This window comes from Arctopsyche grandis, chromosome 5, assembly GCF_051622035.1.
Source record: "Arctopsyche grandis isolate Sample6627 chromosome 5, ASM5162203v2, whole genome shotgun sequence".
In the NCBI taxonomy this organism is placed as follows: Eukaryota; Metazoa; Arthropoda; class Insecta; order Trichoptera; family Hydropsychidae; genus Arctopsyche; species Arctopsyche grandis.
The window spans coordinates 7,246,476-7,262,619 of record NC_135359.1 but is presented as its reverse complement, the minus strand read 5'-3'; the positions used below and the strand labels follow the sequence as shown (position 1 = coordinate 7,262,619).

General features: G+C 36.3%; 1 protein-coding gene across 1 annotated transcript in view; it reads right to left on the bottom strand.

Moving 5' to 3' along the window:
* mbo (Nuclear pore complex protein Nup88) overlaps positions 1 to 8,306 on the bottom strand; it is a 105,508-nt gene extending 97,202 nt beyond the window's left edge. The window contains exon 1 of the mRNA XM_077430337.1: positions 8,048 to 8,306. Coding sequence (XP_077286463.1) covers positions 8,048 to 8,251 — 204 coding nt within the window. The 5' untranslated portion in view covers positions 8,252 to 8,306. The remainder of the gene's footprint in view (positions 1 to 8,047) is intronic.
* Between the last annotated feature and the right edge of the window lie 7,838 nt (positions 8,307 to 16,144).

Genomic DNA, 16,144 nt, shown 5'->3' with positions numbered 1-16,144 from the left:
TACTGATAATATTTGTATCAAAGGTACAATGTTTCCGGCCAGGAAGGCGTATTACCTGTTAGGTCTTCCTGGTATAAATTTAAAAATAAATAAATAAATATCACTTTTATATATTGCACATAGAAAGGGTATGATTCCATATATTATACGTTGTGTAATTTTATTTTAATAAATGTATGAATTATTACGTGCTTGTTGGTTGGACGATTTAAGGGTAAGAAGCGAACTATTTGGATAACACGTGGACGTGTTGAGGGGTTTCCAAGATCGCAGCGACTAGTAATAGAGGTAGTTAATTGTTGTTGATCCGTCGACCAGACAGCTCAAAATTAAGCATGGAAAAAAACCGCCGAATATTTATACACGGCGTGTACTCTCAGCACAGAGAGATCATTGGTTGATCATTGCGAGACCTTATTGGCTGTTGCATACAGCTTGTTCAGAGCGCCAATTACCTAATATGTACGTTACAATACATTGTATTTTGAAGCGATCGGCATAGTGGAAGAAACAAAATGAAGGGTTGATCCGACTAGCTAATATTTTACTCTTCAATCTTGATGGATACGACTAAATGTGACGGTTATTAGTACTTAATTTATTTTATAGAAGGTGTTGGCGCTTGTCCAAAATAACAATAGCACGAGGCAAATTCCCGAGTTGAACCGATCAGATTCGTTTGGTTTTACATCCTGAAAATAAGTCACGAGGAATACGACTCGTAATATTGGATATTATAAAGTTGAAGTACAGAATTTAAGTAGCCATATTTGCACGATGTATAACTTTTAGAAAATTTGAGTAAATGCAGTAATAGTCGTAATTAATATGTTTCAAATATTTTTGTGTCAATCTCCCAACAGTATTTTAAATAATCAAATTAAAAAACAATCAGATTCATCATTCGACCCCGAAGCTACTCTTAATTAATCACGCATTCTTAAACCGAAATAGAAGTCCGAGTCATCCAAAAGTAAATTAAATCACCAATTGTTTTTATAATTGATGATTTTAATTTCATAGAAAACGAACAATCGCCTTTATAGACTCCAAAGCGACGAGTGCACTTAAACAGATACAATACAATCAATATAAATAAGCATTTTATATAATGCGAATTCATACAAACATCCACAGTGACATCTATGGAGAAATTTTTGCAGCATTTTATTTTATGACGTATAACGAATAACAAGACGAATAACTTGAGATTAGCAATAGAGATGAGAAGGAGAAGCCAATTTTACAGGAACCGTTTCAATAAAAATCAGAAAAATTGGCAAACTCTGATAAGAAACGATCGACCTGGAGTCATAAACCAAGGTCTGGCCAGCACCCGGATTCGAACCCGTGACCACTCTGCTCGAAAGCATAATATGCTAACCACTAGTCAGCACCGCTAGTTGTTTATTTTAAATATATGTAAATTTATAAACGATGATACTTTTAATCACAATCAAATTTGAATCACAAACCAAGGTCTGCAGCGGGACTCTTGTGGGACTCGAACCCGTAACCAATCTGCTCGAAAGCATAATATGCTAACTACGAATCCACGCCACTGGTTGAATTTACTTTTTTTATTTTATTTAAGCAACCGTACTCCAAATCGTAATATAAAGTTTCCATACTATTACGTAGTATACTGTACGTTAGCATGTGTATATGTATGTAATATCGACAGAAAACACGAAGCAGATAAAATTTTTGCACCAAGCGCTCACAAGCACAATTTGCAATGCGTATTTTCCCATTCGAAAAGCGGTAGTCGGGTTTTTCCGAAGAACGGTTGCGAAGTTGCAGCCCCTTGTGCGACCCCTCAATGCGACAATGATATGTAAAACTGCGCGTCGAGGACCCTAAGCCTGCCGGCGTACTCGTGAAGAGCATCAATTAATTCGCAGGATTAATGATGATAATTAAATACTGCAAAACGGGTGCTTGACAATATAAAATGACAGGAAAATTCACAACGTTTCGAACGTACACACATACATACATAATATTATACAACAGGGGACATATGTATATGTATGTACATATCTACAATGTACGGTATATCTTCGGACGGTCACCACAGACAAAACAGATGAGGGCTCGGCAACAGTAACAACGTATTTAATTAAAATAATTAATTGACGCTTTCGGAAGGGCGGGTGATAGGATGGGGATAGGTGGGGGGGGGGATGGTGTTTTCAAGGATAAATTATTCCCAATCAGAGGCGAACAAGTAGTGAGTGGGAGAGTGAAGGAGCCCTCCCTGACCGCAGACATAGCCCAAGACGGAAATCTCTTAGTGGGAAAAGCCGCAATCGACTGCAGGGAAACCGCACGACCCGATCGGATCCATCGGAAAACCGGCCGCAAACCGTCCCCGATAGACCGCACACTACACAGGAGGGGACCCCGAAGAACCGGCCCTGACTTAATTATATACGCAAAACCAGAGCGTGTCCAATTTACGGCTAAATTGGATCAGTTGGTGTGGTTTAGAAGACGAAACAAAAATGTTCCTCATACCGGGTTGATATGATCCGAGTAGCTTGGAAATGTAACTTGGACGTTACTCGCAACGTGGAAACAGGTGATCCAACCGTTTTTTAACGTTGGATCCGTCCAAACTACTACTAACAGGGATATATGGTTTGGATGAACTGAGTTATTAAGGCAGTTCTGTTCCTATTTTCATATTCTATCAGAGGATATTGGGAACTTTTCAAAATAACGCCACTCTTTTTGAAGCACAAAACTACTTATCAATTCCTTTCGACAATCACCCGTTGAAAAGTCAACGGGAAAAATACTAGTGGCAAATATAACTCAAAGTAACTTACAATTGAAAAATTTTTATTTAAAAATTTAAACTTATAATCAAAGGCGCAGGCACACTGAATCGTACGGGTCGCTATGCCAAGGTAGAATCCGGCTATGATGGGCATATCCTCACCTCATTTTTAATTCGTACGATCTTATTATTTCGACAGGTAACTCCTACATTCTTTCAAATGTTCCATTATTATATTTGTTTCATATTTATGCTTATTTTATTTTAATCTTATTGTATATTTTTTTGTTTCGCCATAGTGACGACTTGGAACTACTCTGTAATGTCACTATGGCAAAATTGTAATAAATAAATAAATATGGGAATCGTCGTTATCGATTACTGTTAACATTATGTTAATACAAGGATAAAATATCACCAAAACACTCCAGGAGGTGAGTTTTGGCCTGGACGGCCACAGCGTAGATCTGGCGGGCTAGATTTTTTTTGCATGTGCAAAACTATGAATGAAAACAATTATTTTTAGATTCAGCCGGCTTATGTATTTACGAAAATCTTACACTGATTAATCGAATCAGCAATGTGCTCTAAGTAGCGGAATTAAAATCTAATATGAGTAGAATGTTTGAAAATGGACTGCCAGAAGATACTTGAGTCAAAAAAGGTAGAAAGCCACTGCCGTAAAGATACAATTATGGTCAGCATGAAAAGAAAATCTATTGGCAAACACATAGTATTTTGTTTAATTTGAGTTATGGACTAAGTTATTAACTAAACTTAGTAAACAGAAAGTTTTGATTACAGTACTCGATATCGATAAATCGATATTTTTTTTCCCACCCAATTGAATTTAAATGCATTTGCGACTAAGAAAACAATAATGTTCTGTGAGTCAAATTTTTCGTGAGTGAGGTCGAGCTGCTGATCAGAACAAGGTAAAGTTGGATGCAAATGCAATAGGATGAGATTCAAACGAAAGTTGGGACAAGTTGGGGACATTCTGAGAACAATAGACCCGATGGAAAACTTCTTAACAATATGTTCCACAATTTGACAGATTGAAGGATTCTGGAGATCGCCATAAGTAGTACATTCATATCATTAAAAAATTTCAAATTGTTTGGATACTTTTTTGATCTGATTGTTTTGATTTGGGCATTCCAAAAACACTAATCGATCGGATGGATAAATTTGATCAATTATTTGGGTCGATGAGTCAACTTGATAATATAATACTATGGAGCGACTTCTATCCCATCTGCATATGTATGTGTGTGTGTGTGTAGCTCACCTAAAAGCTACCCACGCCTTAAGACCCGTCAGTTTGGTATGAGGGAATAACTGCCTAAAATCTAATAAAGAAGTTTTGGGTGAAACTATATGGACATATTCCGAATATACGCACTGATCGTTTCACATCAAGGCCGAAATTCGGTTTTGAAGCGTCGAAATCTCTTCGTACATCTCCGATTACGATATCCGCCCGCGTAACGGCCCAGCTCACGGGGAGTGTAAAAAGAAAATACGAGTTTCATCGGCGGAGCAAAGGGCTTTGCGTAGTCGTAGTACATAGGGCTCGGCTACAGGGTGATTATTAAGGGGTTGGGCGCCAATACGAGGTGAACCTGGAGGCGCCGGTGGTTAACGACCGGCCGTAAAGGCATAAACACCTCCGAACATGTGTACTCTCGGGCCGAGTTTCAGAGCCGACAGTTCCGGCCTTTCAGGATCCGACCTCCCCCATCCACACCCCACACCTCCCCCCCCCATCCGACACTATCACTATGGCAAGGGTTAGGGAGCGAGGGGGTCGCATTCATCAGGGCGTGGGGGTGTGGGAATGAGGGGTCTGTAGGGCAGTCACGAGCCCTCCGACCGCGACCGGAGATGCTTTCCTCCTTTTGTTGGTCAATAATGGGCTGCGAAGCTGCTCAGCCTCCTCGAGACTTACACGCTGGGCGCAAGAGGTCGGACAATTTATTGGAAGTAGAGACCGAATTTCAGGAAATGGACTATTCGGCCATTTTACACGCCCCCGCTAATCCGAACGCTGTGTTTTGGAAAAACAAGCAAAAGCTGTTATATTTAACGATTATGTTGGGCGATTTTGTCAATCCATCTATGGAAGCATTGATTAAAAAAAAAACTACCGAACTTAAATACATTATAGTATTTATTCTATTCATACCTGGGTACATACTTGGTTAAATTAAGAGATGGACCCGAATCAAGATTTAAGAATGCGCATTGAGATGGCTAGAACAGCGTTTATCAAAATTAAGGCGGCGCCTACAAACAAGCATCTCAATCTTCGTACGCGTTTGAGATCGCGAACAGCTACGTCTGGTCAGTCAGTGTTGCTATATGGATGCGAAACGTGGATTTTGAAGATCAGGACGATCAGCCGCATCGAAGCATTTGAGATGTGGATCTACAGGCGTATGCTGAAGATCCCAAGGACCAAAAATGTCTCAAATAAAGCTGTCCTCAGCATGATAGGGAGAGGTAGGGAACTTGTTTCTGTCATCAAGCGGAGTACTTCGGTACACATGATACGGGGTCCAAAATACGAATTCCTCCGTTTGATAACCATGGGAAAAATTGAAGGTGGGGAATGGATTGGCAGGAAGAAGTGGTCTTGGCAACTCTTCGAAACGGTAAACGGACTACTAGTCATATGTTAACCAGTCACAGGACAACCGGTCGCTCTAGATCCGTCACACGTCATCACCCGTCACACTAAAACGGGTCACGAGAAAACTGGTCACACCCTAAAACTGGTCAAGAGAAAACTGGTCACACCCTAAAATCGGTCACGAGAAAACGGGTTAACCGATTTTAGGGTGTGACCAGTTTTAGTGTGACGGGTGATCACGTGTGACCGATTTAGAGCGACCGGTTCACATTTGACTAGTAATCACCGAACCCTTCGAAACATGCGCGAATACCTATGTATATATATATACGGTTGCATTTCACCATCGACTTATCGGATCCAATTGAAATCTATATCGGCGGCAAAACCTCGCAAAATGGCAAAGTTTCAAAGCGATCGGAAGAATGTAGGAAGTTTGTCAGACTAATTGACGGAGTGAATCTTATAAAAAACCTTGTAAAAATAATAAGAAAAATTAGTATAAAACTAATGTTATCGAGGCAAATATAATGCGTGAACGTAAAAAAGTAGACAGTGAAAAAGTCTAAAATGTTCGTTACATATGAAAAACGGTGGCTTTAACGGTATATTTATCAGTGGCGTGCGGTAAAACTCTCTCTCCCCTCGTCGTACATCCTCACTTAATTTGCGCGAGCAGGATACAACAGGAACAAGAGGAACAGGCTTTTCCTCCCGTATCCTGCGCGCGCACATTAAACAAAGCTGTATGACAAAAAGAGAGATAATTTCACCGCATGCCACTGATATATATTATATATACATAGTACCGTTTACCATGCACCCTTTTTTTTTTTGATCTTTTTGTTTTTTCGACCTTTTCACTTTTGGAGCCGTGAGGTAGACCCAAATATAATATATGTACAATTGAGGTGTTGTGCTCGTTAATTTTCGAATGAGCTGTTTGAGAACAAACATTAGGCACATTTTCAATCGTATAATTAAGATGGGCAGAAGGTGGTTGCTTCAAGGAAGGAAGACTGAGAGGGGAGATAGAGAGTGTGGGTGGTGTGGAAGGGCATTTTCGCACTACAAAACAGCGAGAACAATAAAGTGGGCGTAGAATACGGAGGGTTTGTTTTACAGCCGGCTTTTGCCCACTGTGAGAACGTAAGTCACCTCCGGATATGGCTCACGTGAGATGGGTATACCACTTTCGCTAAACTAACACTAAATTTTACGGATTACCCTACGCAAGAAAACACGCGCGTGTGCATGATAGATACACGTGTGAGTATCGGTTGAATGAGGATTATCGTAATTGAAAAATTAACTAATGCCCGAGTGAGGTGCAGTGAAAATTTTTCAGACATACATACTTCTCAGCGGTACTGGTGCATATCAATGTGAAGTGAAATTTGCATTCTTAGGTTGGGAACGAACTGCATTTCAATTTCCCGGAAGAAATTTAATTATAAGATTGCAGATGGAAAAAAAGTGTAATTTGAAATGTCACTTTCAGGTCAAAATGGTAAACGGCTGAGCCGTCGACAGCTGAGAGCCGAGAAACAGACGGCACGTTCTGGATTCATTTTATCCAATTAATTATGCCCGGAGATGAAGTCGGCCTCTGTTGCATTTAATCGAAAAGTCTCATTACATACTTTGATTTCATTTCGAAATTATTCCATCAACGCCGATGCAGCTTTAGATGTCAAATTATATAAGTTACGCACTTTATTACTGGTTTGTTTTAAATAAACATTAAATGTATCATTAACTTATGTGTGTATATATCTATAGATAGAGATTATATATGTACATATGTTTATATCTAATGTATAATTTCGAAAGAGAAGATATTTGTTTGTTTGTTTGAGTCCTTGACGTTCAATTAAAAAAAAAAACAAATTAATATGCAAATAAATTTAAATAAAATAAAATTATTCAAATAAATTTAATAAAATTTTTCTATTAGATTGGCCATGTTTAAGCGGTTTATATTACAAATACAGAGCGAAGCCGGGTAAAAATACTAGTATTTTATAAAAATAGCTATCCAGTAAATGAATACCTAAATAATTTAAGCATCTCTATTACAAATTTGAGAGTGCATAATATTAAAAATATGTACATACATATACATATATGAATATGATATATTTATATTATGGAACTTATATTAAATACAAACATGCACTTTCATAAAATACATATGTATATCAACGATAAATTTGATTTGCAGATTTTAAGTTATTATTCACATGCATACATAATTTGCAATGTCATATGTAATATTGTTCGACGTGTGAACTGCATATACATTATAGTATTGTTATAATATACATACATAGATAGTAGGTATATTATGTGAAGTAAGCATACACTACTAATTGTTTAATAATATATTTGTATAATAGATATACCAATCAAAAAGTATTAGTCGATACTGAGCTTCAGTTTAAAAGGATTGGTTGAATGTCTGGCGGTATCGCGCACAAATTGCGCGCCGGTTTGAGGTTATGTGAACGTCAAAAGTATTTCATATGAGAAATCGTGGATTGAACGCAATTGGTGTCCGTGGGATGATCAAAACTGGTACAATTCAGTATAAATTAAAATATAGTGTAATATAAACAGCAAGTTACCTGGTAGTTGACGTTTTCGTCGATCTCCAATGTTTTGATGTTCAATGTGAGGAGGCAGGCTTCCGACGAGTGCCACAGGTACAAAATATCGTCTCGGCAATCGATGATATTTTGAGTTTTCAATGAATTTTCTACCAGAGAGTCTTCGAAGGCTTTGAATATCTTGTGTTGTTCTAAAATAAACAGAGTATCGTGGCCCGCCATGACGGACGGTTTGACAGTTGTAACGGCCGAGTGTGAACCAAACACCGCGTTCCACGACCATACCTATTTATTTTTTAGCAGTGATTTAATTTAGAATTTTGACTAATTTATTGTTACAAAGCATTCTAATAAAATTAAAATATATATTTAATCATAAAATAATTACTACGCATGTTTTTTTTTGATGATACTTAGAAGAAAAACATGATTATGAAATTTATCTTTTTATCGAAAACCACTGGTCAAATTCCGGCCGGAATCAAAATTCATTCGATTTTATTGATTATTACGGGTGCACCTATCGCTATTGGCAAATTCAGTATATTCTGTTCAGATTGAGTATCTTATGTTAGAATTTGCCAATTTACCTTACATAATTGTTGTGATAGTTCCAATAAAATCGATATTCCCCTCCATCCCATTTCTCACAAGTCGGTTAGTCGATTTTTTTTATTGTCGCATGCATACATATGCTTGCGGTTTGTAACTACTATACATATGTATACCGATATTATTTAATGTGTTTGGATATGTAATAAATACATACATATGTACATATGTATTTACATAGTTAGACATAGTGTCAATTTAGGGTGACTTGTTATGTCACAATGGCATACATTTTTGTATCTATACATAATAAAAAAAAGTGTAACTAATGATAGTATATAAATGAAAAATTTACTTTAAAAAATAAAATCAATAAAAAAGAGTAATATTAAGCTTGAATAAAATTTTGACGATTATTGAGATTCCTACAAGCTTCTCTATAGCCTAAGTTTCAAATCCTTGCTACTAAGATCAAACTTGTTGAATATGCGATGTGTTCCTCATTTAGTTACAAACTACATATATGTATATGAACAGTTTCTTCAGTCTGTTTTCTCTTTCTGAGGCATACAATCGAATTTTTCTTATACTCAAATTTATGAAACTAAGAAGTACAGGGGAAAACGGATGAGTTCGAGTAGTGGAACGTTGGGACGGAAATGAAATGTTTTGGAGCTGAAGTATTTCAAATTAGTATTAAAATTTATTATATATCGATTTTATAATTATTGTTCTTTTGTTTTTGTAATTTTCTTCAATACCGCCATATTGGAAAGTTCGTTGTTCGAGTTAACGTTTAAGTCTCTTCAGCGAAGAAATATTATAAGAAGAGGCAGCGAAAGCAATCTAGTTCGATAATTATTAGCTTAGGGTGAGTGTTTTTTATTACTTCATCATTTCAAAAATTCACTAGGTATCAAGTGCACAAATGCATGTACATATATATCATGGCCACTAGTAAAATATAATACGGTTGGCCTTGTAGTACTTGTGTATCGTGCTATTTTATATACGTCTTCAAAATTGACGTAAACTTTTATGTGGGAAAAATTAAACAGAAAATGATTATAATATTACGTCAGGGGTCGCGTTACATTAATTGGGACGAAGACCTTTTTGCGATCGTCGCAGAGGCAAACGTGCACTCGTCTTCCCATAGCCATTTGAATAATGATCGACATGAAAATGCTATCCTGTTTTGTGGATGTCCATAAAACCGAGCTACCAGTTCGTTCCCGGGTTGATGCTGACGAGTTTGTAGTCTCTCTCTCTAAGCAACTTAGCAACGTTTGACTCTGGAATGAGAGATTGGGGGGTAAGACTCTCCGGAGGCATTTTATTCGGCCGTATTCACCAACTTGGTAATATTTCGCCTAACGACACTTATTGTTCTTGAAATAAGAACAATAAGATCGGTGAAGAATACACCCGAGAATATATCAGAAAATTATGAACGCTACATTTTAAAAATATTTTAATATGATAATATGTTTGAATATGTTCAAAGGAGAATTTTTCAATGGAAATGATTGTGATGAATTTAAACTCTTTTTATTATTATTATTATAAGGTTTATATTAGGTTTACTTCGCTAATCGGTCAGACAATGTTTCCTACATTCTTTAAAATTTTTCCATTTTGCGAAGTTAAACCATGAAAAATAAAGATTTCAATTGCTTCTGCTAATTCGATGGCGAAATGTAATCATAATAAACACGTTTAAGAATCCAACAGTTTTGGAGACGATGACAGCTAACCATATGCCACTAGCCAGTAGCCTTGTTTCTTTGACTTTCCGCCCCCTCCACTTGTTTTAGCATATTTTAATTGTTTAAACGCCTATAACTAGAACTTTTTCACACTATATCTTATGAAATTTGCATTTGAGGCTCTAATTATTTCTCTTTTTATATTTTTTCTTCACTAATAGGTTATATAATGAACAATAAAAATATCTTTATATAAAATCAGATGGTCTATGCCGTGTATTCGTTCTATGGCCAAGACGTGTGATTCTAGTGCCACTTTTTTGAGGTTTCTCTATCCAATATTTTGTGATATTTATATTATACTAGTTACGACCCATTTTTAGGTCATTTATAAGTCTATAATAAAAGATTATATGTACGCCCCCGGCGTCTGCGCCCCCTAGAGCTACGCCTCCTGCGCCCCCATGAACCTTTGCCGTCTAGGACTATGCCCCTGCGCCCCCTTGAGTATTTATGACCCATTTTTAGGTCATTTATAAGTCTCTAATAAAAGATTATATGTACGCCCCCTAGAGCTACGCCTCCTGCGCCCCCATGAACCTTTGCCGTCTAGGACTATGCCCCTGCGCCCCCTTGAGTATTTATGACCCATTTTTAGGTCATTTATAAGTCTCTAATAAAAATTATATGTACGCCCCCGGCGTCTGCGCCCCCTAGAGCTACGCCCCCTGAACCTTTGCCGTCTAGGGCTTCGCCCCCTGCGCCCCCCTCTACCTTTGCCGTCTATGGTTATGCCCTCTGCACCCCCCTGAACTTTTGCCGTCTAGGGCTTCGCCCCCCTGACCATTTGCCGTTTTGGGCTTCGCCCCCCCTTCACCTTCTAGGGCTTCGCCCCCCCTGAGCATTTGCCGTCTAGGGTTTCACCCTCAGGCGCGAAGGCGAATCGGCGCCTAATCGAATCAGCGCTAAAATCGAATCGGCGCCTATGAATCGAAAATAAATAAATCGAATCATTTGTTCGATGACGTCACGGATCTACGAAAGAACCAAGGATACATACATATATATACAAAGTCTCTTTCCAAATTATATATTAGATGGGTCGCCTTTATATCATATCATATCTTAAAAAAATTACTCCTTTAGATTCATCTTTATCACCAAAAGCACGCAAAGCAATCCTGAACAAAGCGAGATGCCATGTGCCGTATCTTTTACGTTTGATAGTCATTGAATAAAAATTAACCTCAAATTTGTAAATTTTTCTCTTAATTTTAATCTTTTTAAGAGCATGCGCCTCGTCTACTGCATCTATACATTTTTGATAACCTTTATTCATCTCGAAATATTTTATGAAACGCTGATTTAATTAATGATTTATGTCCTTCAAGTGAATACATTTAATTTTTGGAAACATGCACGCCGAACTAAATTATACCAATAAAATAAAATATATTACGACAAACGCGTCCCCGTTAAATATCCCTACAAATTAATTACTCACATTAAATTTATTCCGCCCGATTTTCACGAGACGTAAGAGAGGAGAATAATTATCAACAATAATAAAATTTTATAAAAAAAATGTGTATGTATGTATATACATATGTACTTACATATTTATTGCCATGCTATTCATCACGCCTGATTGCGTACGCGCGTGGTGAGTAACTCGAACGCCGGATTCGTCCGAAATGATTAATAAATTTATGGGGATACACCGACCGCCCACCCCACCCATAATATCGTGGATATAAAATTTACATAATCTAATTAAAAGATAGCGATTTTATTATAAGGGAGACCCTGCGAAGTGCGATAGCCTGTTCTTGCCGGCGGTTGTGTCATTGCGCGGGGAAAATGTATCTTGGAGGCGAACTCCACGATCATCCATATCGCTAAAAGTTTACGTACCTACACCAAAAAGCAAATTTTTAAAATTACTTATACACTTTTGTATAGCAATTTTTATTTACAAAAGAATTTTCGAATAAATTACCGAATTTATATATAATAATCTATTAGTATAATAGTCTATAAAACTTGTATGAGAAAGTATAAAAGGTTGTTATATTAAGTTTATATGAAATGAGAGTAAATGACAGCGAAAAAAGTAACTTGAATTGAGTTGTAAAGGGGCGGTAGAAAGCTGCGTCTGTATAGCTAGCTGTCATCGCCTCAATCTGACCCAAGATTCCAATGTAATTTTTAACGAGATCGTTAATGATTAAACTCTAGTTTCATGTCGGAGACATAAGCATACATTAATTTTAGCTAGCACCCGTATCGGTAAAATATCAAAGCAAACTAAAAAGCGGATATGTTTAGCACCAAGTGATTATTGGGTAAGATACCGTTATACTGCTGGTTAGACTTGGATATTTGTGACTCCAAGTCGATCGTTACTTATCAGAATTTGCCAATTTTATCTGATCATTGTTGAAACGGTTCCTCAAAACTGTCAAAAAAATCATCCTACCTGCCGTCAAAAATCATATGTATTTAACGTATGTACAATTTATAAAAAATAAGTAAAAATCTAAATCCATAGATGTCTCAATGGATTAATTAATTAATTGTTAATTTCATGTTCTTCAATTTCTCGAAATACAGCGATTTATGTAATAATTAAGCTGCATTGTTTGTAATTAATATTCTAGGGAGGCGCATTGGGGTCATCCTGTCAAGCCTTCCTGGTATATATCTACATGTGTAGAATAAAAATAAATAAAATAAAATATTGCGATCTAGTTTATGATATAAGTAACTAATATCATAAACATTGCCAAGTAGATGCATATTACTTATAGAACATTTTGAGTGGTATAAAGTTTAATTATGTATAATGTATTGAGCTAGGTTCAAGCAATAACGCATCCGATTTAATTTCGTTATGGCAAAAATGTGTCGTTTATTTAATATCCACTCCATTTTAGCAGGGGAGAAGCCGTCTAAATGAAATTCTTCATCCACTCAAGAAAGTCTGGGATCTTGTCTCTGCTATTGATTTATCTCCAACGAGACTAGAAGGTATAGTATGTAGTAGGGCACAGAAAAATATCTTCGCATCGTTGGTGTATACGTTTGCCTAAATATGTACATATGTATTTTATATTTGACTCATATTAAATTGAACAGTTGTGGGCAGCTCAATTTTATATCCATTTTAATAATTACATATGTATATTTTTGATTGAAAATGCGATTTTTACTTTATTTTTATGTGGGAACGACGTCTCCTATGAAGATGGTTCTTCACCTTTGCGGCCATGGGGCGAAGCCATCCAAGCATGTAATAAGGGGGGCGCTTCGGAGGATCTTTTAGGGGGATGAGAGGGTGGTTTGCCCTCGGAGATTTGTTTTGATATATGCAGTTTGTGCTGGGTGTAAGGCCCATCACGAAAATGTATAGTTGACGAGAGCGAATAAGGGGAATACCACCCATGTGATGATTTATCGACTTCCATTACGGACGTGTCGTATGGGTTTTTATCATTATTTGGGATGAGCTATGTTCTCATTAAAATCGTGCCCCGGGCAAAATATGCGCAAGACGAACGAAAGCATACCGAATGAAATGTTAATCATGTACATATGTATGTACAATGTATGCGAGGATTTTCTTACATTCCGAGAGGGATATGTTATATGTGTGTATGTATTTTGTGTGTGTGTTTTGTCGATAATTTGTTCTTATTTATCGCTCAGCATCCCCGGTGTCTGACCTGACGGTGCGTTTGACAGTTCAATAAATAATGCACTTGTCCTGGAGAGAATTCTTTTCGAGGACGCACAAAGGTGATCGGTATACCTTCAAAGGAAGGGTGGGTTTTTGATGGCATACTGTGGTGGAAAATAAAATAGCAGGTATCGTTAATACTGCATGGGTACATAAATCATGGCTGAAAATTTGAATGGTTTGTGTTTAAGGAAATTATTTATCAACTAGTATTGTGCCCGTTGAAATTTCAACGGGTGGTTTTGGTGTTTTTTGAAAATTTCGGGGTGTATTATAAGTAAAAATAACCTCCCTTTCTACCTACATGTAAACAATATAAAACACCAATAGATAAATTAATAAAGTAATAAAATTAATTTTCAATAGATGGCGCTATATGCTGGAGGTGTTTTAATTGTGACGTAGATATTTATGTATGTCGAATTGAAACCACTATTATACTACGGTGAGCGTTATCGTAGACACACACACACAAAATAGCGTTATTACATATACGTATGTATATACATATATACATATATGATATATTATACTATGTTATACCTATACAATCAATGTGATACAATTAAATTGATTTTGATATCTAGATATTTTAAGTGAAATTTTTACTGTACATATTTATGTATATTATACTAGTGGTGCTACTTAATTTTTAATCGAAAAAAAATTATATTATTTACCAACCGACTAATCACAAACATCAATCCAACCAATCGGAAACGACTTTGATGACAGCCAAACACATTCGATTTTGACGAAAGCCAATCAGAAACAAACTACAGACGCCGTTTTTGTTTTCTTAAATTATGTTTTATCAAAAAATCTTTGAATGTCTGTTTGTCTACTACCCGATAGATTTTGTATCATGCTTGGTGACACTTTATATAGGTTCCGTTAACGTGAAGATATACATAAGTATGTACATATGTACATATATACATACATATGTAGAGTGGTTTTATAAATGAGGAAAATAGCATGAATAAATGTCAAACTTGAAAAAAATTTCATAAATACATACCAAGTAATTTTGCTTAAAGAAATAATAATAGTTTCATTAAAAAATATATGAAAAACAACTCTGAAAATATATTTTTAAAAAGGGGTTTCAGACATTGGACGTTAATAGTAAATTAAAATAATTTCAATACATAATATCAAAATGTACTTATAACTTGCTATCCAACTGAAAATCATAGAATTGCAATATATGTATGGACATTGGGTGGATACATTTCACGAACTTATGAAACGTTTACGTTCAGAAAATCATATTTTCTTAGTAAAAATTGAAAGGTCAAGAAGGTACGTATCATTGTGTTTATATTCAATGTCGTATATCGAGGAGGATGGATGAGTGGAATGGGGGTAGGAGGGGGAGACATTTGTTTCGGAGTACGGGTACGTGAGAGGATTTTGATGGGGAGAGTGGCCGTCATGTCAGTGATACATTCCCATTGTCGTTATTAATGACAACTCATCGGATCTTTGTCTCTAGGCGAGTCCGCAGGGAAAACGATATACGGAAATTGTATTTTATTATGCAGGGGTGTCGACCAACACTAATTTCATAAAAGATGCTCAACTCCACGGACCAAATTTGACAATTACACTTGTTAATTTATTTAAAATTGAACTGAAACTTTAATAGTGATAAATTCAATAATTAAGACGGGTTTTTATTGTTATAATAGTCTTATAAAGGTCTCTCATTATATTTTGATACTGTTATGTCACGTATTTATGAACATATTTATGTACATATGTTTGTATGTACAGTAGCGGTCAATAAAATTGAAAAATTCTTTTTTTTTCTTTACAGTGATAATTACATATATATATTTAATACATTTATTTAACCAGAAGAATAGACTAGAGGTTAGCATATAATGCTTTGAACAGAGTGGTCACAGAGTGGTCAAATCCCACTGGTTTCTGCTGGCCAGACCTTGGATTTGTTATTCCAGGTCGATCGTTTCCCAATCAGTTTTTGCCAATTTATCTGATTTTAATTGAAAAATTGGCAACCTTACCCATTTTCTCGCAAATCTTGAGTTTTCAGCTATCTCGAATTTCGCTGAATTGTATAAAATATTGCAAATGTACAAATTTGAC